Source organism: Numenius arquata, chromosome 11 (assembly GCF_964106895.1).
Source record: "Numenius arquata chromosome 11, bNumArq3.hap1.1, whole genome shotgun sequence".
Taxonomy (NCBI): domain Eukaryota; kingdom Metazoa; phylum Chordata; class Aves; order Charadriiformes; family Scolopacidae; genus Numenius; species Numenius arquata.
In genome coordinates this window covers 37,858,683-37,885,981 of record NC_133586.1, presented here as the reverse complement: position 1 = coordinate 37,885,981, position 27,299 = coordinate 37,858,683, and the positions used below count along the sequence as shown (strand labels likewise).

Sequence of the window (27,299 nt, the reverse complement as noted above, 5' to 3'; positions counted from 1 at the left end):
CGAAGCAAGGGAAGGCTGATTCACGCAGCCTAATCATTCTGCGAGCTTTAATTATGCCGGCCGTACTCCCTAATGTTTCTGTGTCTATCCATCTGTATTTGTACGTGCGCACAAAGTGGTTACAAAACCCACGCTGCTTCCCCACGGGTGCTCAGGGGTGAGCGGGTGTATTTCTGCTGCGTGCGGCTGCACACGCACAGATTGATCGACGTGTCAGCGATTTACGGCTGTTGCATTGTTATTTCTATACCTTTAGTTGCAAGGAAAAGCTTGGTTTAAAATAGAAAATTTAATGCTCCCAGCTGAGCTCTCAGATTAACCCTACAATAACGTACGACTCTTCCCGGTCTCGGTTTTCCTTCTCCTGGCTGAGGGTTAGGGTTTATCCTGGTTTCTCTGGGAATGGCAGCGTGGCCAGGCTGGGAAGGCAGGATCGGGCCCTGAGCCCGTGCACGCACATCTTGGAAGTCCCCCTTCAGTAACAGAGTTGTGTGTGTGCAGAATAAAGGAATGAGGATTCAGCTTTAATTATTAAAGATTATTAAGGATTTATGCCTGAGAGGTGACAGAGATGACTCTGGGCTGCATGAGTGTTGGTGTGCCTGAGGCTGGTGGTAGCCATCGTGTTCAGACGGTGAGGAGGGGACATTATTCTTGTAAAGTGTGGCCAAGGCTGAGCCTAAGAGGGGATCCCCCTGAGAAAGTGCTGTCGGTGCCAGAGCTGCGCAGGGGAGCTGCCCGGGCAGGGAGGGGAGCCGAGCCCTGGTTCCCTGCATGGCAGCAATAAAACTGGGACTCCACAGCTCTACAGTGCTCGTGCCACCCAGGCGCTGTAAAGGCCTGATCCTGCCATCCTTCCCCAAGCCAAATACAAGTCCGGTCCCTCTGGTGGCTCTCCTGGATCAGGAGGGAAGGGGTTGTGGGGCAGGGGCAGAGTTTGTGCGCTGGGGCAGGCTGCGGGGACACACTCGAAGAGCCCTTCCAGCTCCTGGGGTGAGCAAGCATGGTATAAAGAAGTCCCGGAGGATCCGATGGAACTGCCCCAGCCTCAGGGGAGGGAATTCCCTCGAATGGATCGGCACCACTGCAGGACACTGATTTCAGGGGATTCCTTAATCCCTTAATGTGGGCAGGGGCCCGGCCGCAGCAGCGCGATCTCAGGAGCAGGGGAAGGCAGAAGGGTCGGACCCGAGGCTGTTTGCATAAAGTTTAAATTTTATTTTATTTAATTTTTTTTTTTTTTTAATTATTCCGTTTTAAATACGTTGTGTGGCGCGCCCGGTCCCTCGGGAAGTGGTCATGCAGATCTGAGGTAGAAAACCCGGCACAGGAGTGTTCCCAAATGCACCTCTAGGTAGTTTCACCGCAGCCACACGTCGGTCAGGCAGCGGATGGGGGACGGGGGACGGGGGACGGGGGCTCGTATTTACAACAGCAAACGAATCAAACCGTTTCAGCCCGGCCCGGGAGGGCGGGAGCCGCCGGTCGCTGCTGACAACGGGAAGGAGCAACGAGTACTGCAAACGGGGAAGGGGGCGAGGAGGGAAATGGCCCCCGACGGGGCGGGCAGGATCCGGCCCCGCAAGGCGCCCTTCGCTTGTCTCCCGCGGAGCATCCGTCTCGGCGGGTGGGGGGAGCCGGGCCGGGTACCCGCATCCTGCTCCTGGATGCGCTCCGGGGGCCGGGCCGGGCTCTCTCCGACATTGCACATGGAGGGGCGAGCGGGGAGCGCCGTCGGGGCGGCGGGGACAGCCCTCAGGGGTTCAGTTCCAGAGCCCAGACCTGCTGGGGCCAACCCGTCCGGCCCTTCAGCTTCTTCTCGCCGTGGCCCAAAGGCTGCGAATAAACCTCGGGCTGCTGCGAGAGAGGAGACGGGGAGAAGGGGGGAGAAAGGAACGGTCAGGAACCGAGCGGAGGGCCCGGGGAGGGCTCCCGCCGCCCGCCCGCACCGTGCGTCCCCCTCGGGGCTGCAGCCGAGCCCCGCGGCTCCGAGCGGCTTTTATCAGCCCGAGGATAAAGAAGGGTTTTGGGGTTGTCCCGTTCCCCCCCCCATCTCCGCCCGCTGCAGCAGGGGGAGAAGCGGCCGCCTTTGCTCCGAAACGCACCCGCGCCCGCTCGTCCCGGGAAAGCGGCCGGGAGAAGGGAAGGACGAACCGACGGGAGGCTCCGCCGCGGCCGGTCCCGGGGGTTTATCCCTCGGGGAAAGCGCCCGGGAACCCGCCCGACCCGTCGGGATGGACTTTTCTCCGCCGGGCGCACCCAGCGGGTGGATTTGGTTTTGGGTTTTTGTTTTTTTTTTTTTTTTTTAATTTTTAAGCTGGAAAAAAAAAGGCTCCAGCGGGACCGGGAAGATTTATTTTTTCCCCCAACCCCGGGGCTTTCCCCGCCCGCTCCCGGCCCGGGGAGAGCGGGGCAGCGGGGTCCCGGCCCGCCTCTTACCGTCTCCCTTTTCCTCTTGTTCTCCCTGCCGTCGGCCTTCTTGAGCTCGGCTTTGAAACCCTCGGTGTCCCCGGGCTGGCTGTCCTTGGCCAGCACCTCCATCAGGTAGGCGATGTAGCTGGTGGCCAGGCGCAGGGTCTTGATCTTGGAGAGCTTGGTGTCGGCGGGCACGTTGGGGATGCACTCGCGGAGCTCGGCGAAGGCGCTGTTGATGCTCTCCGTCCTCCGTCGCTCTTTTTTGGGTCCCCCGACCCCTTTCCGCCGGCCCAGGCGGCCGCTGAGAGCCTCCAGCCGCCCCTGGCCGGCCTGGCCGTACTCGGCGGGACCGTAGCTAGGACTTTGCCCGGCGAGCTCCGGGGTGACCTCGGCCGGGTTGAGCACCCAGCCGGGGAAGTAGGCTCGCTCCTGGTGGCACCGCGCCGCCGGCCCGAAGAGGAAAGGGTCGTGCAGCATGTGGTGGTGATGGTGGTGGTGGTGGTGGTGCTGGTAGCCCCCCACCAGGTTCATGGTCCGCCCCGTTGGCCCCGGGGGCCGCGCTCAGCAGCGCACCATGGCCGCGGCGACCGGCCGGGAAGGGCTCCCCGCCGGGCGGGCAGCGGCGGGGGGGCGAGCGCGGCTCCGGCGTGGGGCTGCGATGGTGGTGGCTCTCTTTGGGGTTTGGGTTGGTGCGGTTGGGGTTTGGGGTTTTTGGTTTTGTTGTGGGTTTGGTTGTTGGTTGGGTTTTGGGTTGGTTTTGTTGGTTTTTTTTTTTTAACCCCTTCCAGAGCCTCCCAACCCGGCCTTTATATAGGGCCGGGCCCCCCCCCCGCCGCGGAGCCAATGGGCAGGGGAGGATGCTCGGGGGCCCCGGGGGGAGCGGGGCGGCGGAGGGGGCGTGCGCCGCGCTGTTGACTGGGTTTATTTGGACTCACACCTCCGCTGTTTGCTCTCGCCTCCCTCTTTACTTACAGGGAGAAGGGGGTGAGGAGAGACCCGAGGCGGGGGGGAACCTCAGCCCCCGCCCCGTCGCGTTGCGATCCCCTCCGCTTCCCCGCTCCCGGGGAAGGGGTGTCCGAGCCCCCACGGAGAACAGCCGCGCCCGGCGGGGGGGGACGAGAAGCGGCAACGGGTGCGGGGGAGCCGCGGGTACCCGGAGCCCCGACGGCCGGGCCGGGCCGTGTGGGCGCCCCGGGGCCGCTTTCTGCTTCCCAAAACCCGGGGTCCCTGGTGGGGGGGAAGCGCCTGGTCCCGGGGCCAGCGTGTCCCGTCCCCACGCGGGGAAGACTTGGAACGCGGGGAGTGCGGGGTGCTCGGTGTCGCACCTATAGCCGGGGCACGACCCGCCTCCGCCGAGGGAGCCGGGTGCTGGGGGAGAGAAGGGGGCGAAGGCACTGGAAGGAGGCTGGGCAGGGCATGACGGGGGGCTGCCGTGATGGCGGGGTGGGCTCCCTGCACAGGGGACACGCTGCCCACGCGTGTTGTGTGCACACACGTGCGTTGCACAAACGCACACAGAAGTGCACTGCACGCTTACAGGCACCCTGCACCCGGGTACAGCACAGACACGCGTTGTGCAAATACACGCTGCACACGTATGCAGTTACACCGCACACATATGTTGCTCACATGAATACGCTGGGCATGTTGCCTACACGTACCACAAACATAGAGGGGCTGCATGTGCCACACACCTATCTGTGCTGTACACACACACCCCACAAATACGTTACACAGGCACTTTTTAACATATATATTACATACACACACCAGCAGCACATGTATGCTGCACACACAATGCCACTATATATATATATAACATACACACACGCTGCACACATATACGGTGTATACACATACACATATTGCATGCGTGGCATATAAACACGTGTGTGTGCTGCACATCCATGCACAGACAGTCCACACACATACATAAATATTTAAAAATTATACTATCCATGCACACAAACATATTTATGATAGGACAGTGAGGATCTGCCTTGCATTTCCCTGTCACAGCCTGGCCACAGAAGGGCTGGGGGGGGAATCCGGTTGGGGCTGGGATCTTGTACTTCACCACAGCCCCCGAACTGGAGCCCAGCGTGGGGCTCTGCAGAGGACATCGTGTCCTGCTCGCCTCTGCACCCATGGGAGACAGATTCCCAGGGTGACGGCTCCCGCACCCCACACTTCACCCCCAGCCTGGCTGGGTGATGCTGGGGCCGACCCCTGCTCTTGCTCCAGTTACTCCCAGTGAGGACAGCCCGGGCACGGCGGTGGCGATCACAGCACGGCGGGGCAGGAAGGGGCTTTGGGCCCAAGGTATGTTAGCGATTAACGGCGCTTTCCAGCGATTCATCTTGCAGCGGAGGGTGGAAACGTTGGAGGGTTGTTTGCAGGCGCTTGTATTAATCATCCAGGCTAACACACCATTAACGTCCTCCTGCATTTTAAAGATGACAAATTTTATTTGACTTCTCTCAATCACGGTTCCCGGGCGGATTCGGGAGCCACTTAAATGCCTCGGATTTTCCATCGTTAGTTGTTACAAGGCGAGTTGCAAAGGCAGGAGGCCGGGGGGGCTGGGGCAGGGTGCAAGCGGGTCTCCAGTTCTGCCGGGCCCCGGCAGCCGGTGGGGGACGGCCGTACCGGATCTGCCCCGTTTCGCTCCCCCCCGCTTTGTTCTTAGCTGCTGCAAAGCCCCCCCTTCCCCACCCCTTTTAAACAAGCGCCCTGCGAACATTTGCTAGTGATTACCCTCCGGTTAGAGCCAGACCTTGGGTAGGGCGTCGTGTCCCCGATTTCCTCCAAAAGACCCATGGCTGGGTGGGGGTCTCTGAGCCCAGCTCAGAGCCATCAGGGGGGCCAGTGCCCACCTGGGAGAGGGGCAGAGGTCCCACTTCATGCCTTGCCCCCCCCCCCTCCCCCCCCATGCTGACACAGCATCACCTGCAGCACCCTGCTCCCTCTTACAAACCAGCCAGGCTCCTCATTGAGCCTCTCCCAGCCCTGTAAAATCCCTGATCCAGCAAACCTCCAGTCCAGGGTCTGTGCCACCCTACCCTGTCCCTGGAAAACATTCCCCCCCAAAAAAAAAACCCCCGTCCCCATAGGTCTGCATTGCACAGGCCACTCACAGCCACATCCAGCTCAGAGCTGTCGCCTCAAGCTGTGCACTGGGGCCACCTCCAACCTCTGGCTGCCGGGCCAGGTAAGCCCAGCCCAAGCCCGGGTCAGGTAAGCCTAGTCCAAGCCCGGGCGTTATCTTGCTTTATCCCCCCCCGCACCAGAGGTCCCTGGACCCCGCATGGTTTGGAAGTGCTCAGCTGAGCAAATAGTGGGACCGGCTGGTTGATTTTCCTTTGGAAAATCGTTCTAATCTTTCGTGTTTTAATAAAATAATAAAACCGGACCCCTTTTCAAGCCGACACCTTCTAAATCAAACCAGACTGCCTTTGTCATGGCGTCCAAATTTAGCACTTCTCGAACTTTTGGTGAGTTTCTTTAATTTTACTTTTCCCTGCTCGCACAGGGGGGAAAACGCCGAGCGGTTCGGATTAGGCGATTTATGGCTGGCATGGCGGGAGGAACCACGTTTCTCTCCACCTGTTTTCCTTCAAATCCTTCCCAGAGAAAGATTTCCTGCCCTCATGGCCAGGCGACGGCAAGGGGGGGGGGCGATGCTGCTTGTGAGGTTATCCCGGGTCTCCACAGCCCCCAGCACCCCAACCCTGACAGGAGCCACCCAGCTCCGCACCCATCCCCTGCCCTGGGACGGGGGCTGCGGTTTTGGCCCTGGCCCCTCGGCCACCTCCTTATCAGCGCCCAGCGAGCGGCAGCCCGGGGTGTCCTGTGACTTTGACGCCAGCTCTGCTCCCCCCCTCCGGCTCCCTTATCTAAATAGGAGCGTAAATCAGGGTCTTGGCAGATGCCCTGGCAGGACAGGGACTCCATAAAAAGGGGCTCTGCTCCAGCTCTGTTTACATTGCAGCCCCGTAAAATATTCCCCTTGTCTTCCCTGCTAGCGTCTCCCTGCAGCATCCCGGCACCTTCCTGCGCCTACATCCCCCCCGCCCCAGGCTCCGCTGCAGCCCCAGGGTGCAGCTGGGAAGGTCCCAGCCCCAACACCCCACAGCTCCCCCTTCATGTCCCCCCATCAGGTTGTGTCCCGAGGTACCTCCGCACCCAGCCGCTGCCTCCGATCCCCGCCTCCGACAGCCGCCGCGGGCTCGGAGCGGGGCTGAGCCAGTTCCCCCGGGCAGCTGGGTTGTGTCTAAAGGTGCCCCTGGGTATTTATAGCACTCGCCTGAAATAATGCAATAATAATCACTCAGCACCTTCCTAACAGTTCTGCTCCTGGAGGCCTGAGGGGAACGGTTGCAAAAAGCCTTGGGAAACTGAGGCACGAGCAGAGTCTGCTTCAAGGAGAGGTACGTGGGGCTGGCTGCTCCGGGGGGATTATTTTCCTCCCGGTGATGTGAGGAGGGAGAGAACCTGCAGAAGTGAGCAAAATCAGGTCAGTTTGATTGCCAATGAACCCAGCCCTGGGGTCACAGCCAAGGCTGGGCTACAAGCACCTCGGCTGTGACAGCCCACTCAGGGCATCCCTCCTCCCTGGGAGGGTTTGCCACTCGTGTCTTGCTGTGCCAGCGGGGGGCTTGCAGGGGTGGGGGGAGCGTTGGGACGCAGGGGAGCTCACACGTGCTGGTGCTCATGCATTCCTGTGCCCACACGCTGTCTGTGTCCCCCAAACTACACCACTGGGCTGCTTGATCCTACACCAACATCACACAGGTGACCCCACGTGGGATTCTTGCTGTCGAAGCCCCCCTGAAGGAGCAGGAGGCATCGGGGGTGAGCTGGGTACCCAGGGTGGCCGTGCCGTGCTGAGTTCCGATGCTCCTGTTCCCAGCAGCAATCCCCGGCATCTTCTCTGTACACACACCTCCCGCGCCCCCCCTCCGGCGACATAAAGGATGACTGCAACCACTGCCTCTCAAGAAATACAATCTATTTATGGCCAAGCAGCCACTGCCCTGTCTGGATAAATCAAAAGGAAAACAAAGCTTTATGGAAAAAAGATTATTAAATTTTCCATGTGCTCCTGAAGGGATGCGCCAGGCACTCGCTGTTTATTTTTTGTGCTCTCTCCTTGCTAGTACTGTAAATGACATTGTGTTTACAAAAGTTTTTATGTCATCAGAGCAAAGTCACAGCTCAGCTTCCTCTCCTGTGTATTTTATGTAGATGGATGTGTCTGTGAGGAACATTCAAACTAAACAGAGCGCTGGTTTATAGGAAAATGTATTTATTTGAAAAATCGTAACTCACAATTTCGGCAAAACCGGGCTCCACATTTATTGCCGCTAATGGGGTGTGGCGGCCATAAATTAACCTGGAAAATTGCTGCGGCCGTATCAACAACGGCTCATTGTGCTGACGGAGCAGAGCGGAGCAGCCGCTCCCTAAAGACGGCTCATGTCAATTTGCAATTAGGTTTGGACCCAAACAATAGGCAAAGGGAAGGTAACGGCAGCCTCGCAGGTCGCTGCTGGAACCGGCCCCGAAATCAGTGCTCCGAGCTGGCGTGGGTGCCCCGGGTCTTACTCAAAACAGTGCTGTTCCCCCATCTGTCTGCCACGGACATCACTGGAAGGAGGGTCTACCTGCCATAAAGGGAATTTCTGTTTATATTACATTACCCCTCATGGACACGCAATTGGAGATGACGGGAAAATTCTGTCCGTGAGCTCTGACTGGCAGCCCAGGTAACCCGCGTGCAGGGAGAGCTCACTGCTTGCACCCCAATTCACCTCTCTTAATCCAGAACAAACTTTTGCACTGAAGCAGGAGTGATGCTTCTGCCCTAAATCCTCTTCTTTCCCCACTCAAATTCCCTGCTGAGACCAACACTGACCCCCAAAGCCCCAAGGCCAGGTGCTGACCCCAGGGCAGGAGGTGCCACCATCATCCCCTCGTCCCGGATCCCCTGGCTTGGGGCAGGGTCGGGGTGCTGACCCGCGCTGGTACCTCTCCGCTCGTGGGGAGAAGCGGAGAAGAGCTCCCGGCTGATGCGGGTCCCTGACGAAAACCAGCACCTTCCCCTCCTCCGTCCACTTTCCACTCCTGAAGCAAATTTACAAGGGCTCTAAAATGTCCCGCTCCAGGGCATCAGCCAACTGCTAATGGCTGGGGATTGGGAAAGACATTTCCTCCGTGCGAGAAGGATTGCATAAGCGCTTATTAAGGCAGCTCCTGGCGTCTTCATCCAAAGCATCTGGTTTGGGGCATGGCTGGAGACAAACTGCTGGATCCGGATGGGGCAGAGCTGGGCTCCCTGCTGCCAACTTTCCCCTCGTCTGGAGGTGGGTGCAGGTTTGGGTCGTGTCACACGCGCTGGTGAGGAAAAGAAGGGTGGGTTGTGATGCGAGATGTGTCTTCCCCCCCCCCCCCTCTGCTATCTGTCTCGTCCTGGTGGTGCCATTGCAGGGACTCATCTTCACACCTTTTGCTCTGTTGGCTCTTGCTTCGGGATGTTTGGCAGGAGGAGGTATGGTGTGAGCTCGGGCACCCTTCCCAGGTACCCCAGGTGCTACAACGCCCCATATGCATGAAGGATTTCCCCAGTCCCTGGTCACACCACAATCCCACCTTCCTTGAAAGAGGGGCTTCTCTCCTGTCCCATTGGCACTATGCTCTGCATGAGGACTGGTCTGGGTCATCGGTTGAGCTCCTCCAGTCCTGCACCGTGTTTGTGTGACACTGCAGGTGAAACAGGGACCTCTGTGCTTGGCTTTGCAGTGAGAGAAGGCTGGGGACAGTGGCCCGGGCCACCAAAATAGGATGGGAAGGTCTTAACCGGGCTCTGCTGTGCTGCAGGCTCAGCATGGTGTGCTGGCACGGAGCCGGGGAGCAGCAACCTGCCCACCTTTCCCGGTGGTGGGACCGTGTCCCAGTATCCATACTTCCCACCCTCCTCTCTGTGCAGATCCACCTGGTGTTTTTAATTCATTTTGTCTATAAGTTTTTCAGGGCAATTCCAGTTCTCATTGCACAGAGCCTCCTGCCGGGTCTGTCTATGCCTTCCCAGCTCTGCCAGGGTAGGAGGATAAGGACAGTTAGTGCTGCCTTATTATCCTGGTTATCCTCAGCTCTCCCAAAATCCCAGGGCTTCTCCCTCCCTGGGTGCAGGACTCCCCCGTTCCCAGGGGAACAGAGGGGCTAGTTTTCCCTTGGGTCCCCCTGCCGCATCCCGAGAGGTCCATGCAGCTGCCGGGCCGGCCGTCAGGTTACGGCAAGAGTTGCAAGATCGTTTTTTCAAGGTTGGGTTCATTTTTTGCAGATTGGGATGGTTTTTAAAAATTAACAAGCGTCTGTTAAGACTTTTTTTGCAACCGAAAATTATTTGGGGGCTGGGGGTTTTAAATAATTTTAGTGCTTTTTTCCACCCTTTTTTCCCCTGTTTTATAAATGGGAGGTGGCAGAAGCAGGAGCGCAGCCGGCATCAGACCGGGGCTGCAAATATTTTCCTTTTTAGGATGCAAGTTTTGGGTGGAGGAGATGGCGGGGAACTGTGGGTCGGTTATTTGTGTTGTTTCCTTGGGTTTTTCTTTACACTCCCCCCCCCAAAAAAAAAAACCAAGGAGAAGAAGGGCGAATCCGGAGATCCATAAGGCAGTTGTTCCTTTAGTTAAAACCAACATTTTCATACGCGAAGTCACGCTGGCCACGGGCTGTATCCAGCCCTCCACCGCCCCACACCGGCTTTTTAATCGCAGCCCGTGCAACAGCGTGTTGTGTGGGGTAGACGGTCTGGGTTGGGAGGGGTGGTCGGGCTCTGCCGGAGCCACCGCCATCCCGGTGCTGGCCCATCCACCGGCTCTGGAATGTGCTCCCGAAATACACAATCGCAAACAGACTGCAGAGCTGCCAGCCCCACTCTGCGCTGGGGGTCACCACCCCCCCACCCCCCCCCCGGTACCTGCCACCCTCTGTTCTTTTATCTGCTCTGAGTGCGCGTGATTTGGGGTGAGAAAACATCTTTTTGATGAAATTATTTAATTTTTTTTTTTAAGGAAAGCTAGCCTGGTCTCTCTCACCATCATCCAGGCAGCCCCTGGTTTTCAGGTTTAGGGTGGCACTTTGCCTCCCCAGGGCTCATTGTCCCCCACCCTGAGCTGGGATCCAGCATCCATTACGGCTGTGCCGATGTCTCCAGGGCACCCATGGGTGTAGGGGGACAATGGGGATGTTTTGAGGGAAAAGGCCCCAATATGTGGGGTGTCCCATGTCACCATGGTCCGTGGTGCCACAGTGGACATCATCCTGCCTTGCTTTCAGGGAGTCATGGGGTGGGGATGTGCTGTGAAAAGTGAATCCAGACCTGCAGAGAATAATGACTTTATTTATTGTATAACAATATGTGACTCCTCCTAACATGCTCTGGAGAAAAAAAAATGTTTAAAATGGAGCTTATTGGAAGGAAAAAAAATGTCTCCCATAAAAATGCTAATCCCTCCTCAATTCTCAAAACTGAAACAAAATAGTTTGCTTTGAGCTGAAGACATTTCTGCTCTTGGCTCCTTGTTTCCCAAGAAGAGCAGTGAACATGAAGGAAAAACAAGACTTCCTCATTAAAACATGCTTAAGCGAAACTCCAGTTGTCTCTTAAACTTCCCTTGGAAACATTTGGAGCAGCTTCATGCAAACCAGTTCTGCCCTTTTAGAAGCCATTAAAAAAAAAAAAAAAAAACCCCACAAAAATCCAACCCAGAATAGCCATTTCTTCAGGAAGCATCTCTTTTGGACAAAAAAAAAAAAAAAAAAAAAAAAAAGAGGTTTGTTTTACACCATAAATCCAAAAACTCCTAGAGAAGCGCAGTGAAACCCAACCACCAGCACTGGTGGCAAAGCAGCTCCAGGGAGGTTTTGCAGGACACAGCCAAAGCCAGCAGTGCTGGCGAGGTGAGGGCCACCACCAGCATTTCACTGCTGGTTTTCCTGGACGGTGGAATATCTGCGTCTTCGGCATGGTGTATTTTCTGTCAGGATAAAGGCTTGCAGGGAGCAACTTTTGGCAAGGAAAGGTTTTGGACCGATGTTCTGCCCAAGCACGCCCCAGCACTTTCATGGCCTCGCCAAAGGGTCCATCCCATGTAGGAACTGAGGGCACGCACCCCAGGACAAACAAAAACCCTTCCCCAAAAAGATGGCAAGGCCCCTCATAAAGTCTTTTTTTTTCACTGACTCCATGTTACCTCTAAAGTACAGAAAAAAAAATACCAGTAATTTCTATGCCAGCATTATACACACCAACAATCCTGATATGATATTTTTAATATAGATATTTGTATATATAAGTAAATAAATAAAACATTTATTTTAAAAAAATATATATGGGGGGTGTGTATATACATAGTGCTGCTTTTTCTGCCAGTGGCATCAGAGTGTAATTTAGGCACAAATTATTTCTATCCCAGGGTCTTTGGTGATTAATTTTTTACATGCAGCTCCCCCCTTATGCAGAAAGCCCAGCCCAGTGAGACCCTGCCAACCTGTGCAATTGGGCAAAAATTATTACTAAGGGATTTGCAAGAACTTGCCAGTTTAGAAAGGGGAGCTGGGATCCTTCTGGTCGGGCGCTCCTCCTCACCGTGGCTCTCTGGGTGGAAGCTGTCTCAGCCTCATCCGCTCTGTGTGACGCCGAAATCCCAGAGCAGAGGGTGTCTGCAGCGAGGACCTGGTGCCGCATCCCCACTGCCCCGACGGCCAGTGCACCCCCTTTCCTTGGGAGGGTATGGGGGGGAGAAGGGAGCATGCATGCTGTGAAACCACCAGTTTTGGAGGCTGGTTGTTGTTTTCTTGAGCTGAAACGGCAAGAAACATCATGTCTAAAAATGACAGGCTTAATTTGGAGTGTCATTAACCAGAGCCGAAACCCTAGATGGGCTGGGTCTCCTGTGTGCAGCGCGCTCGTTTCCCGAGCTGCAGCTGATCTTTCTCTGATTCTGCCAGATAAAGGCCTTTGCTCAGACCTTGTTTTTCTTCACATGGATGTTATTTAGTATATGGGATGAAGAAGTTGTTTCTACCCCTCACACACACATCCACAGGGGGCGAATGTAACCCCTGTAACACACCGGTTCCCCAGCAGGCTTGTGCTCCCCCATGTATTTGCAGGGGGTTCAAATAAGCACAAAGCACAACCCTCGAAGCATCTCTTCTCATCAGGAGAAAAACTTTTGTATCTGAGCTAGCCACAGCTTTGAGAACTTGTGGAAATAGGTCCCAGGGTCCGCCCCAGGGGTAGTGTGGTGGGACTGGTGCCAGCTGCAGGTGGGCAGTGGGACTGGGAAGTCCCACAAAAGCCCCGTGTAACCACTCATCTTTTGGTCCCGGCTGTGGTTCCAAACCACATTCCCGGTTAAAAGCAGCTGCTGAGACCGAAATGCGCTGGATGTGGAGAGCAGTCCCTGGCTGGGCAAGCTGGGCTGCAGTGTTTGGCCACGCCACTGGCTTGGCTGGGCTTACAGAAACTTAAACACAAACCACTATTTTTAATGCACGTGGTTGCTCGGGGCTCTGAGCAGCCCTTGCCTTGGCAAGCGGGGAGACAGAGACAAAGGGGCAAGCAAAGCTCGCTGGCAAGCGAGCAGCAGAGCTGAGCGTGCCGCCTGCCTGCGCCGTGCGAGCCGGAAGGGTCAGAACGTGGTAGGAAAAAATACCGCAATAGGCAAAGCATCTCCCATTTGCCCCTAAGCTCCAGCTCTTCCTGTGCTGATAACAAGCCCAGTAAATCTCCCTACAGCAGTGAGACGTTTTCCCCACCCGCCTTCTGCCTCCTCTGCGGTGTCTGGGTAAAGGGGGGTGGCTGCGGGAGCCGGAGCAGGGCTGCCCTCCTCGCCCCTCGGTGGGGAAATAAGCCAGATCAGTGCAGCCTCCGAGCATCCCAGCAGTCTCCGGCAGCCCCTGAGCCCTGCCCTGCGGTGTGGGAAGGCAGATGGGCACAGACAGGAGCTGTCTCCTCTCTAATTGTCCCCCCGGAGCCCTGTGGCCGAGCCACTTGCTGATATCTCGGGCCATCGCGGCTGGTGCCGGGCTGAGTCAGGGAAGATGCAGACCGATACAGCCCCTCCGCCCCGCACCGACAGGGATGCAGGGCAAGAAAACTCGGAGTATACGTGTCCAAAGCCTCCCTCACCTTAGTGCTTCTGCTGAAACAGGGGGCCTGGGCGGTGAGCAGGCTCCCATCCGTAGGTTGGTGTTCAGCCCTGGGCTGTACGAACGCAAGACTGCTGCTAGCTGTGGTTCATGGCTGGATGCATGGCACTGACCTGGGAGAGCTTGAGCCTGCTCAAACCCAGGCGGGATGCAACGCTGCTGCTCTGAAAAAGCAGCCTCGCCTGTGCTCAGCAGCAGGATGGGGTTTTCTCAATCTGGGAGTCGTAGTGGGACCACAGGGCTAATCATTTCCCATGCAGGAGACGGCCACAATGCTGCCTCCCAATTGCTCTCTCATGGGTGACAAAGAGCCGGGACCCCTTTTTTGTTGGTTTTCCTCTTCCTGTCCCAAATCCCTCATAAATTTCCCGTTGCCGGCTCTGCCAGCGCCATGTTCCCATTAAACCTTGCAGACTGATTGCATCTGTCAGTGTCACTGTCTGGGGCTGGAATGTGTCACCCTGCTCCAGAGGAGTCATTTATTTAGCCGTAGCAGAGCATTTCAGGACAAAGTGCTGGGTTAGATCACAGTGGGACAGTTTTCCTGCAGTGGCAAGCACCGATCCATCTCGTGCAGCGCGAGGAAAGCGCCGCTGCTGGATTCTTTCCTATTTATTTTTCCTAAACAGAGGGCTGAGGAGTGCGGGAGTCGCCTACCAGCAGGATCCTGCACTTTGCTGGAGCGTCCTAAGGAAAGGAAGTTTGCTTTAAAAATTCTGCAAAACTCGTGAGTCTAGAGCAGATATTTCTTACCACCCTCCCTGCCCTGTTTCACTGTTTCTGCGAGGACTTTCGAGGCGCCTGGCTGGTGGCAGAGGTGACACCATGGCTGTGTGTCCTTCAGGGACCTGCTGTGTGGTGGCTAGGGCTGGGGCTTGTATGGTCCGTGATGTCCACGGTGGTGGAGAAAGCACATACAACCGCATCCCAGCATGGCCCCATGTTCCTGCATGCAGCGTGGGCAGGGAAGCACTGATGGTGACAGTGCGGTGACGATGGGGAGCAGTCCGTTGTGATGTGTCTGTGCCCACACCACCTGCAGTAGGTCCCTAATGCTGAAGATGGGGCTCTCTTATGGTTATTACACGTGATAATCAGACATTCAGGGTTAAAACATGAAATGAAATTAGACGCCTGCTCTCATTACCCATGTAAGTGTGCGGCTGCACGCAGGACCCCCAGGTGCTGGGAAATACTCCGTCCTGATCACAGCCTCCCCCATCCCTGCCTGGTGAGAGCTCATCCCCATAATGGCAGGGGTGTGTGTTTGGTGGGTGGATGGAGTGATGGAGGTGAGGATCTGAGGGGACGGATGGTCACTGCGAGGACAGACACCCTTCTACACTGTCTGCGCAGCAGGAGTGGGTCATCCTCAGTGCAGTGATGAAGAACTCGGCTGCCTTCCTTTGGGATACATGTCCTTGGGTGGTACCGTGCCACTGGTAACAGGTTTCCTGTTGCTTTTTCCCAGCTACCTGTGCTGGTGTCCCCCGGGGGGGCTCAGATGTGCTGGGAAGAGCCTCTCCTCGGGGTGCTGCCCGGTGACCTGCATATGGTAGGGGTGGAAGAGACAGTCAGTCTGTATTGCTTTGTTTATAAGAACATATTTGCAGTGATTGATGTCTGAGCTGGGGAAGTATGCTTGCAAGTGAGACTTTAAAACATGAATCAAACAATGTTTGGAATACGTACGCTGCTCTGTCAAACATTTCTCGGCGTTTGGAGTCTGCAGGGCCTGCGCGTCCAGAGGTACCAGTGCCTGCGCGGAGGTGTCTGGAGGGAAAGCGTCCGCCCTGCTGCGAGGGTGAGTGCGGGCATCCTTCAGCCTCAGCATCACCTCTCCACACTGAGAGGCTGTTGGGGACGGGTCAGGGTTTGTGCCCGCGGCCGCTCTGCCGAGGGATGCGTGTGGAGGTGTCCCGTTAAGCCCCGTCCATCACGGGACATTCCTTTACACGATGCTCCTTACTGCCAAATCGTCCCCCGGGGCTGCCGAGGAATGAAAGCGGCCCTGGAGGACAGAGTCAGCTTTCAGGCTTCCTTCCCGTCCAGATAACCCGATTGCCCGTGGAGAGAAGAAAGGTCTGGAAGGGGCGGGCCGTATCCAGATGTTCACTCAGTGTATTAAGACCCTCAGCCAGAGGAGCACATGCTTCAGGTTAAGCCCCTGAGCAGTCCCAGCTGCAGCAGCATTAATGAAGTCTTCAGTTAATCGCTTGCTGAATGCTCTCTGTGATAAGGGCCGGGCTGGTTTATAGGGGACAGGGAATCTTCTCAGGGTTTCTCTTTGCGTGTCCTGCTTGGGAAGTCCTGCATGGACATCCCTCCGTACCAGCATCGTCATTGCCATGCCACCTCCTTTCCCGTGGAGCGACATGGGTTTGCCAGCTGAGAGCTGCCCGCACCCATCGTGCAGGGGTCGTGGATCTGGCCCCGCATTTTCTGGAGCTCTGCTTTCTCCTCCGTTCACAGGGATGTTACTGCTTCCCGTCGCCCATGAAGTGGGGCTGGACGTGGCTTATCTCAGCAGAACCAGCGGTTGAAATCACTGCCAGCTGTTGGGACACCTCTGCCCCAGGTGCCTCATTCCACTTTCTCCAGGTCCCAGGGGACACCTCGTCTGGCCCTGAGCCAGGCCTGGGCCACCACCTCACCCCACCAGAGAGGATCCAGCTGTGCCAGTTGAGTTGGGTGGTGCCCTCAGCCTCGGGGTTGCGCACACTGACCTGATGGCACCAGGTGACGTGCCATCTCAGAAGAGCATCCTCACCCTAGCAAGCTGTCCTGGGGAGTAGATACCTGGGGTGATGTCAAACCCACCCTTCCTGGAAAAGGGATAGATTGGGGACAGCCTCAGGGGTGCCGGTGCCAGCTGGTGGCTGCCATTCACCCACCAAAAATGACATTTCCAGACCCAGACTGGATGAAGGTGTTTGGGACTGAGAGGAATACCAGAAACTGGGCATCCCTCCAGGATGGGCAGACCTTCCTTCTCCGGGCTCTCTGCCCGCTGCTGCCCGTGGGGACAGCAGATCTGCCCGTCTCATTCCTCCACCCAGCCATGATTTATTTATTTTCCCCAGGTACCCCGAGAAAACCATTGGAAAGATATTTTTGATTGATGAAAACCAGAGGGACCTCTGCTCCTCCACCCAAGCACACCACCCTTGTGCGAAGTCTCTTTAACCATGGGCACGGAAAACGCATCCCGTGAGCAGATCCCCTTCTCTCGCGGGTCCGCTTTCGTTGCCTTTTAGGACGAGGGAGATTTATTCACTCCGCGGGTATTTTTAAGAGGTATTTTCTTTATAGCTGGCCTTCTCCCACTTAGGGGAGATTAGGAGATCGTATTTCATGGCTTCTCGTGGATCCCCTTTCCGAAGCTCTAATGAACTATGGATGAGTGACCGCGGTAATCCAGTCTGTGCAGGAGCTCGTTAAAGTCGCTGAGTCCGTTATAATAACTAGCTACATCTGATCAGATTACTTCTTCAAATTGCTGATTCCACTGGCATACGAGAGCCTGCTCTTATCCCGGCGCAGGCAGCAGGAGCTGAGCTCTGAGCTCAGCCAGTGCCGGGCTCTCGCCTTGTGCGCCGCTAACGAGGCACAATTTGATTAACTCGCATTGCAGAAAGGCCACAGGATTTCCCTTCACTGCTTGGCTTGGCCGACCCCAGCCAGAGCAGGCAGCCTCATGGCCCTCTGAAGGCAAGTGACTAGCGACAAAAAAATGATCTGGCCACTTTCCGGTTACAAGTAGGGATTTTGGGAGGGGGCTGGCAAGGCAGCTCTCAGGGCCACATCCAGTCCAGGTCCATGTGAACGGCGTTGGAGCAGCTGAACGGCGGGGGAAGCCAGAAATTCCAGCTCCGTGCCCTGCAAAGAGCATCCTGTAGCTGGTCCTTGCCATCCTGCCCAGCAGCTGCCCGGCATCAGCCCATCCCATCCCTAGCTTGCCATCCCGGTGAGCCCGCAGCCCCCACCGTGGCATCGTGCCCTACCCGTGGCAGCTGGGCTCGCAGCCCCAGAGCTGCAGAATGGAGCCCAGCACAGCATCCCAGTAAAAAAGAGCCCAGCATCCCAGTAAAACGGAGCCCAGCACACCAGTAAGACAGGCTGCAGCCCCACTGGCAGCAGGGTCTGCCCTCCTGCCCCGCACCGAGGTGGTCATCCTGACCGCTGCCCATATCCCTTCCTTATTGAAAGCAGAAGCAGGCAGCCCTGCAAATATTCAGAGGGAAGGGGGGAAAGAAAAAAAATAAAAAAAGGCCAGATCCATCTGCAAAAACACAAGCAGAAATGCTTCTTTGTCTTGGGAAGTGTCAGCGAAAGAAATTCCCTTTGAGGATAGGTTTGTGTTTGGAAGACTTCAAACCCCTCATCTGGACAATAACAGCTTCTGTCTAAGGGAATCAGGCCCGTAAGGTACCGGCCAAGCCTGGAGTATTAGACGTTAGGACAGTAATTAGGGCTCTGGTGCTGATAAGGGTGCAGACCTCAGCCACCTTCTGCTCTGCTCATGCCAGAGGAGTGAGTGTGCATCACGCCCGGCTCTTTGCAGGTCTCCAGCGGCGCAGAGGCACCGGGGGATATAAACAACCCACGGTGTGGCCGGGCCAGGGCTCTCCATCGCTGCCACAGCTCACGGCCGTGGGCGAGGGCAGACGCTCTGCCCGTAGCACGACTCGGCACCGGCATCCTCAGCAAAAGGGGGATGCGCTCAACAACTGCGGCAAAGAGATCCCCACTGGCAGCGTAATGTCAAATCTGATTATTACGGGGAAAAAAAATACGTTTTTTTTTTTTTTCTCATCTTGGCTGGGGCTGGCTTGCCGTGCCAAAACCCAGCAGCGTCCCCTCAGCCATGGGTTTGCCATAGGACACCACCTCCTGCCAGCCTGTGAGTCCCTGATGTGCAGGCACACCCAAACACGTTCAGGACCCAAAAAAAAAAAAAGCTGGGTCCTGGTCTTTACAGCTGCCAGCCCTGTAAATAAAACGTGGATTTACCTTCGCTGCCTACTTAGTCCCCTGGCAGAGAGCCCCGGGGCTGGCAAAGGGGCTCGTGCCAGCGCCGCGCGGCCCCGGGCTGCAGAAGAGGAGGTTGATGCACAGGTCTGCAGGCAAAGGAAGGCCAACGGGGACTTCTGATCATCTCATTAACTCACGAGAACGGCAGAAAATAATTGCTCGCGATTCAATGCAGTCCATCTGTGTGGGATTTTCTCAATAATAAGTGCATACGGCCTGGTTTTAATGTTTTTCAACGTTTTTTAAACTGAAACATTTCCTAGCGCCAAAGCCTGGGCAGAAATCAGTTCCAGCCCTGGGGGCAGCGAGGGGATTTAGAGGCACAAGTCTCAGGTTGACTTTTTAACAGGGTTCGTACAAACTATCCTGGCCGTAATGCTCATGTAATTGATGCTTTTGAATACTCCAAGGAGGCCGAGGTCCTCTGAGGCTTTGAAAGTATGTTTTACAGTATTTTCTGATGTGATATATAAAAAAACCCCTAATCATGAGTCAGGCAAGCAAAACTCCTGAGACTGCCTTAAAATTATTTACACGCACACACACCCCTTTTTAAGTGATCGCATTTAAAGCTTTTCAAAATGTTTGGGGTTTTGTGTTTTGGTTTTTTGGGGGGGGTTTGTTTGGGGTTTTTTTGTTTGTTTGTTTTTTTTTTTTTAACAAAAGCTGATTTTTCTCGCAGTCACAGGACTCTGGCAGTTTTGGTGTAAAACCGGCCCCGTGGCCGGCTGTGGGGAGGGCAGGACATGCCGGACGGCCGAGGCTGAGCTGTGCTTTCCTCCAGAAGGGTTCAAAGCTGGAACTGATTCATCTTATTTCCCTTCAAGATGCAGTTTGAGACTTAACTCTGGCCAAGCAGCAAGTGACTGTGGGGAGTTTTGGCCATCGGGACGGATGAAGCGATGGGCTCTGTCCTTTCCAGACCCTGATTTTCCCAGCCCGTAAAAGCCAAACAGGTAACTGGAGCAGTTTCCCTGGGATAAGGGAACTTCACAGGCATCTTGCAAACACACACACACACACACAGAGACACACACTCGTTAAAACCGACGCTATTAAAGTGACGCTCTGACCCCTGCCAAAAATCTGTCCTAATAATTTCCCCATGTGGTGAAACGCTGGGCATTTATTACAGCTTTGCTCCACCGCTTTCCCCCCGAAGGAGGCGCGGGGGGCTGCGCACCCTGCCTGCCCCATGGCTCGGACCCATTGCCAGTAGCCCCAGCCCCAATCCTATCTGATAACTGGGGAGGGAGTGAGATATAACCCTCCTAATCCCTTATCAGGTTTATGTGCTTAATCCCGCTTTTAAGCGGCACCGAGTTAACTGGTTCCCTTTCCAGGGGCATTGCTTGGGCAGGAGCGATGCACCCCATCATGGTTGTGGTGGTCCCCCGGGGTCCCTCCTCCCTGGACCACAGTGAGAGGCTCCTGACACCCCGGCAGCAGCCGGCCCCGGCTATTTCATCCTGGCTTTTCTGCTCGGGGCTCCCTCCATGAGACAAAGCAGTCCTCGTTCCCCCTGTCCTCCCCATCCCAGGGCTCCCATGGGCATAGCAGCACCCACCCCAAGGACTCCCCCCGACAATGTGGATTTGACAGTGCATTCAGGGGATATTTTGGGGAGGGTTTTTTCTGGGCCACCGTTGGAAAGCTTGAACGGCACAGGAGTCTGAATCTGGCCTGAAGCATTTCAAATATGCCTCGCCATGGGCTGGAGCGCCGAGCCTGCCTTAAGTGGGCAAGGGATTTAGTAATCACAGCCTCCCGTCGTCCCGCCAAGGGCACGGGAGCCCAGCTCCGGCTGCCACAAAATACTTGCTGGAGGCTGAGTATTGCACAAATTCCCACCTACCCCTGAAGCCTGAGGTGGAAAGCTCAGGCTGAGCCCGAGCGGCTGCACCTGCCCCGGCTGTGGCTCCCATGGTGGGAGGCTTGTGAGGTTTTCCAGGAGTTTCCTGGGGCAAACTATTGTGATAGTCCAAAAGAGAGAAGCAGGAAATAGAAAAACTGGGGTTTGAGGAAGCCAGCACGGTGCCCCCGGGGGGGTTCCAGCACGGTGGGGAGGCAGCGGGCATCTCACCAATCCTGATGGTTTTGGAGCTGCCACCAAAACTGAGAGCTCCCCTTTCCCACACACGTACTGAATGGTTTGGGTTTCACAGCTGTCCCCAAAACCACATAACGGGGAAACGTGGAGATTTTGGTGCAGGAGAGCTAACAAGAAACTTCCTTGAAAGGTCGCAACATGTTTTAGGTGACCCCAATATTTCTGGTTTGGTTTGATTTTGGAGGAGACATTTTCCAGCTTTTAACCATTTTTTGCTTAACCCCTTCAAACCATGGAAAGTGAACTTAAGGTGGAGAGGAAACATTTGCCATGGAAAACTGCCATGATTTTAAACGGCACTTGGTCTTTCTCAGCCCATACCCCAGGTATCTCTCTGGCCTCAACAGAGCTGTTTGGAGTTTGATTGGAATTCATAAATAATTTTATTTACCCCCAAATATACACTTTTTATAGTGAATATATACTTCTTGAACTATTTTTTTTTTGTCACTGATGGGCGAGCTCAGTTTGGGCCATGGAAATGAAATAGGGGCAGTGGTTTTTTTCCCTGTGTGTCTTTGCCAAGGCAGGGGGACTCCACAAGCAGCAGTGTGTCCCAGCACAGAGCAGCTGGCATCCACTGGGAGCAGGGTGGGGACACACACCGGGAGCAGGGTGATCCATCCCAGAAAGGGGTTGACATGGTGGAAATGGGGTAACATATTGGAAATGGGTGACATATGCTGGGAAAGGTGTGGTGAAAGCCAGGAAGGGGTGACACGCTGAGAATGGGGTGACACACACCAGAATGGCAGTGGCACACATGCTGGGAAGAGCGTGACACATTCCAGGAACAGGTGACACTTGCTGGGCAGGGGGTGACAGACATTGAGAAGGGGGTGACCTAGTGGGAAGGGGGTGACACATGCCAGGAAGAGGGTGACCCCCACCAGGAGAGCAGAGCAGAATTACGTATCCCAGACCAGCAGCTGCAGATGGCATGGGGCAGCCAGGATGGCACCGGTGTGCGGTAGCATGGCCAGATCCTGAGGTTTTGGGCCATCGCTCACATGTGCCTACGTGCAGGGCAGCCCCAACACGGAGCGATGTGCCAGGGAGCCGCTGATTCCCTCTGCCCAGCAGCAATACCCGCCACTGGTGCTCGAGCTGTGGCTAATGTCCTTTCACCGTGTATTATACAAATAATATAAATAACTCGTCCTCGGACTTCAAACATGCCACTTCAGATGTATGGTGGGAGATTACAGAGTTTGTTAAAGCTCAGGTCTTCAATCATCTGGGCAGCTTCGAAGCTGCTCACTAAAATACAGATCAATGCTTCAATTTTATGGGAGGCCTGTCCCATGTGACCAGACTCAAATCCCTTATTTTATGGCTTGCTTATACATTCCTGGTGAAAAACGGTTTACATTTTGGGCCCCGGGAGCTCTCCTAAATCAGCTGCCAGGTTTTTGCAGCTGGTAGTAAAGGGAAGCGCTGTCATCGGGCTGCCCGGAGGTGAACAAACGAGCCGCCAGGCACGGGACTGACGGCTCGCCCCGAGCCATGAGCCAGCTCCCCGGCTGCTACTGCGGCAAGGACGCCGCTCCAGCAAGGGGACAACGGCCATGGCACCCCCCCAGTGGCGCCAGCCGCACAGCAGCATCTCCACCCAGGAGATCCCAAAGCTTTGGACCTTCGGAGACAGGCGGCTGAAAGGGTTAAGCAGGGCTGGAGGGCTGGAGAGGAGAGGGATGCTAATCCCCCGGCTCTGGCCGAGGCTAATTATTTGCTGATTCAGCTGGTGAGCTGAGTCCAGCCCCAAAGCAGGGCCTTGGCCCACGCCTGCTATCAGCGCCGGGGATGCTCAGGGCTCGGCGCCGCCTGTTTTCTCTCAAGAGGCAGATCCGAGCACGGTGCCTGAGCCCCAGTTGTCCATCTGCCTTGAGAACAGCAGTGCATCACAAGCAGGTTTTGCAGGGAAACTGAGGCACGGGTTATCCCTGGCAGACCCAAAGGAGTTGTGATTTTATCGTCTCTCATCTCCCTGCAGCACTTCACCTCTTTCCTTCACTAGCAAGTGTGGGAAAAGGGTCTGAGGCAATACAGGGGCTCCATCCCTTCGGAGGACCCCAAGCCCTGGCAAGGAGCTGAGCTGGCACCCGCCGCAATGGCACAGGGACACAGGGGCAGAGCTCGGCTGCACAATCCCACCTTTGCTGGCTGCATCGCCTCCCCTCCTTTAATGAGCACAGCAAGCTTCCAGCGTTTCCCGTTAGCAAAGTCCCCTGAGGTTACCACTAACAAAGTCCCCTCCAAAGTCCATAAACCCCCTGTTGTTGGCTGCCACCTCGCCTGGGCAGCTTCGGTGTTGAGTTATGGCCGGGCCACTGAGCTCTTGCCGGCTAAGCAGGGCTCGCAGTCAGTAGCCGGTGATGGCTGTAACTCCTGCCTGTACAAACACCCCCTCGTCCCGGCTCCTGCCTGACGGCACCATTATGGAAAGCAGCTGCTTTACCAGAGAAGAGACCTTCGGGCTGCAGCCAGCAGAGGAAGAAGGAGCCCGAAGGATGAAGGTGGGAGCCCCATTGTGCTGATGGGGTGATAAACCCACGTGAACCCGAGGGGATGGTTGGATGTGGCATTATGGGGTGGGAGGATGGCTGAGCCCATGGGATGGACAGCTTTTCCCTCCCTTTTCTTCCCACTGAGTATGTTGGCACAGGAGCACAAAGTCCCATAGTGGTGTCTTGCCTGGCCCACTCCCCGGCTCTCCTGCACAAGGAGGTTTGTCTCTTCATGGGGTTATCACAGGTTTTCCCCTGGGGTGGCTGTTTCCCTGTCCTGGTGGAAACTCCCCACAGGGGGCATGTTGCCTCCAGTGAGCCCCAAAGCAGAAAGCAGAGCTGCTGCTTCCCAGCACAGGTGTCTTACGGTACCTACATCTGTGATGAGATGGTTGGATGAGATGGGTCTGAAATCCAGCTGGGCTGAGCTCCTCCAGCTCCTGCCCAAGCCAGCTTCGGCGGTAGCCAGGTGGCACCCCAGGAAAGCCCACATCCTCTGACTGGTACCAAAACAGGATAAAAGCAGCCCTCGGCTCCTGACCCCATGGTGCCAAGTTGCTGGTCTCCTGCTGGGGGCATGGCTGCGCAGGGTTCCCTGTCCCCAACTCAGGGCAAGGCTTCAGTAAAGTGTCTGATGATCTTATCGCACCCTTATTAAACAAAGCTGAATTTCCATCTCGACGAAAGCAGACAGCATCCTCCCGCTTCCAGCTATTTAGGGGATGGTTGGGTTGGTTGTTTTTTTCCTGCTGAAAATACGTAGTTTTGGGGGAAAAAAGTGAAAGAAAGAAAAAAAAACAGCTGTATTCATCCTGCTTTGAAAATGCTGTAAATAAATCAATTCGCTCCCAGGGATAAGCTCTGCCTTCTCTTTGCGGTTGACTCCTGCCAGTGCTAATTGGAGCCAATAGGCACATCATGAGGGGAGCAACCCCCTTTACAGGCAACACTTTAGCCTGGCGAGCATGTTTACAGCCTTATTTCAAAGCCTTAAGGAGGAGGGATCTGTCATAAACCCTGGCAGCTTTCGCCGAGCGAATGGTGCTGCTAGAATATTTAAAAACCCAGCGTTTGAGTGGAAAAATATAGAAAACACATGTGTTTCCATGCGAGCTCTGCTGCTGCTCAGAGCTGGATTTGTGGCAATGTGGGGCAGGAGGGGGCCTCAGCCCCCAGCCCTGCTGGGGACAACTCTTCTTCAGCTCAGGAGCTGCTAGGTCCCAAGGTGAGGAACAGCCGTCCCCATCAGGAATAGGGGACCAGGGCCCAAGGGCACTAATAGGTCTGAGTGGCCTGAGGACATCCTGGGACCCCCACCCTCCCCCTGGCAGGGGATCCATATAAGCTCAGTACAAGACTCAAGGAGACATATTCCCTATACTGTGCTTCTCCTAAAATGAGCCCTCCAACTTTTGGGGTGCTTGAAGACAGTGATTTAGAAGAAAACCGCCTTTTCCAGTCCATGAAAGAGTTTGGTGTTGGTTTGGTATTTTAAAGAAAGAAGTGTCTTGGGGAAAGTTAGTAAAGATGTTTTCAGGATTACTTTTTTCTGAAGAAAATCATAGAATCATAGAATGGTTTGGGTTGGAAGGGACCTCAAAGATCATCAAGTTCCAACCCCCCTGCCATGGGCAGGGACACCTCCCACTAGACCAGGTTGCTCAAAGCCCCGTCCAACCTGGCCTTGAACACTTCCAGGGATGGGGCAGCTACAACTTCTCTGGGCAACCTGTTCCAGTGCCTGACTACCCTGACAGTAAAGAATTTCTTTCTAATATCTAATCTAAATCTCCTCTATCTCCCCCCTTTCAGTTTAAAATCATTACCCCTCATCCTATCGCTCCACTCCCTGATAGAGAGTTCCTCCCCACCTTTCCCTTTAGGTACTGGAGGGGGCTATAAGGTCTCCCCAGAGCCTTCTCTTCTCCAGGATGAACAACCCCAACTCTCAGCCTGTCCTCATAGAAGAGGCACTCCAGTCCTCTGATCATCTTCATTGCCTCCTCTGGACCCACTCCAGGAGGTCCATGTCCTTCTTATGTTGGGGGCCCCGGAGCTGGAGACAGTACTCCAGGTGGACGTAATAAAATAAGGAGAGATTTCATGCATTAAAGATGTCCATAAGGTTTATAGGAAAAGTACTGTGTAGGGGTTGGTGAACGGGTGAAGGAGCCGTGCCCTGGGTGTGGGATGGGGTGACCATGGCCTCTCAAGCTGGAGGAGCAGCAGGACCAGCCACAGCCAACGGTCCCCAATGCTGGACACTGCATCTCTCACTGCAGTGTCATCCGCTCAGCGCAACCGCCTCATCTCTAACACTTGGGGATAAACTGAGTGCAAATAATTGGCAGATCAGGTCTTCCTTGTGCAGATGTCCCTGATGGTGCCCTTTGCCACCACCCCCACACACACAGTAGCTAATGGTGCGATTTCCCACCCTCCATGGGGTTAGGACCTCTCTGTCCCAGCAGATCAGGGAGCGGGAGGTTGGCAGGACTCCAGCGGGGACACGGCGCTGCCACAAGCCTTCTCCAAAGATGAATGGCTGCCAGTTTTCTTAATCCAGCCACTTTGGAAAAATTGTTTGTTCTCATCCTGTTTGAAACAGCTTCAAAGTGGCTCCAGTCTAGACTGTGCCAAGATAAATTACAAACCCAAAGCGCTGATATAAACCATAGGGGAAGGAGTCATTTGCTCTAATGTAATTAAAACAAGATATCATAATGTATGTAAGTATGTATATGTGCAGGCACGCTCTCTCCTGGCAGGGCAGCAGGAAAAGAGCAGGATGCCACCAGGCTACTGCCAACAAAATCTGAACCACCTCCACTGGGGTGGGGGCTTCTGCCCCCTTTAAAGAGGGGTTGAGCAGGGAGACCACGCCCCCAGCACCTGCCAGCCAATCAGGCTGTGGCAGGCACCTTTGACATCACCATTGCTGGTATAAAAGGTGAAGGGGTTGAGTTCTGCTGTAGGTGGGTGGTGGTTCTACTGTGTGGTGGTTCTACTGTGTGGTGGTTCTACTGTGTGGTGGTTCTACTGTGTGGTGGTTGGTGAGGTCTGTGATCTTGGTATGTGGAGGCTGGTCACATCCATGGTGCTGGTGCACAGTGGTTGATCGCATGCACGGTCCTGGTGCATGGTGGTTGGTCATGTCCATGATCCTGGTGCATGGTGGTTGGTGCCCATATGTGGGGCTGGTGTGGAGTGTCATTGCTGGAAGCAAAGGGGAAGGTTCTGGAAGGGCAACAGTGTGCCAAGGGAGACCCAGGCCTTAGTCACGGTAGGAAGAGAAAGGCAGAAGGGCTGCCCCAACACAAGAGACTAAACAGGGAATGTGGGTCTTCCAGCATCAGGATGCCTTTCATCAAAGAACACCTGATGGGGCACTTCCTCCACATGTCCTGTGAGGGCAGCTGAGGAAAATGGCCTTTTGTCCTCAAAAGGTACAGGGTTAAAAAAACACTTCTTCCTTCACCTGGAATAGGTTTGATTTGTGATGAACTAGGTAAAAAAAAAAGTAATCCTTCCACTTTTAATTCAATTAAATGCAACTCAAGTGAAATAGAGAAATAGATGGGGATCCCCTTGCCCCTTGAGTCTTTTACCCCTCATTTACTAGAAATGAGGAGGGAGGAGAGAATGGAAGCAGAAAGAACAGGCTCTTAAATTTGGGGGAAAGGAAATTAAATCAAATTAAGACAACAATTCTGTGTCGTTTTGTTGACAAATAAATACAAGAGTACTTGATGAATAATGCTTACATAAATTTAAGAGACTTTTTAAAAAGTTAATGATCATTGAATTTTTTCAACATGACTTGGCTTACAGACAAAGCTCGATGAAATTGAATCCTATAAAAAGAGGCAATTAGCAGCAAAGGTGTGTCATTTTCTTTCAATAGCATTATTACACTTGAAAATTAAGATATGTGTACGTACAGCTGGAAGTGTATGTGTATATGTGGATGTATGCGTGTTTGTGAGTGCACGTATGTTGTTATACATCCCCCA

General features: G+C 54.9%; 1 protein-coding gene across 2 annotated transcripts; it reads right to left on the bottom strand.

Moving 5' to 3' along the window:
• Positions 1 to 1,244: 1,244 nt before the first annotated feature.
• HAND1 (heart and neural crest derivatives expressed 1) lies at positions 1,245 to 3,199 on the bottom strand. 2 transcript variants are annotated; one of them, XM_074156324.1, is made up of 2 exons: positions 2,440 to 3,199; positions 1,245 to 1,857 (listed from the first exon to the last, which is right to left on the bottom strand). In XM_074156324.1, exons 1-2 carry the CDS (start codon positions 2,944 to 2,946, stop codon positions 1,756 to 1,758), a joined length of 609 nt encoding a protein of 202 aa, XP_074012425.1. In that variant the 5' UTR covers positions 2,947 to 3,199; the 3' UTR covers positions 1,245 to 1,755. The 2 variants fall into 2 exon arrangements, with proteins under 2 accessions (XP_074012425.1, XP_074012426.1); XM_074156325.1 differs by having other exon boundaries at positions 1,245 to 1,854; positions 2,440 to 3,000.
• Positions 3,200 to 27,299: the final 24,100 nt, after the last annotated feature.

Coding starts and splice junctions, on each gene's coding strand:
- HAND1 (XM_074156324.1), bottom strand. CDS start 2,946: ATGAACCTGGTGGGGGGCTACCAGCACCACCACCACCACCACCATCAC. Junction 1,858..2,439: donor ACAAGAGGAAAAGGGAGACG/GTAAGAGGCGGG, acceptor CCTCTCTCGCAG/CAGCCCGAGGTTTATTCGCA.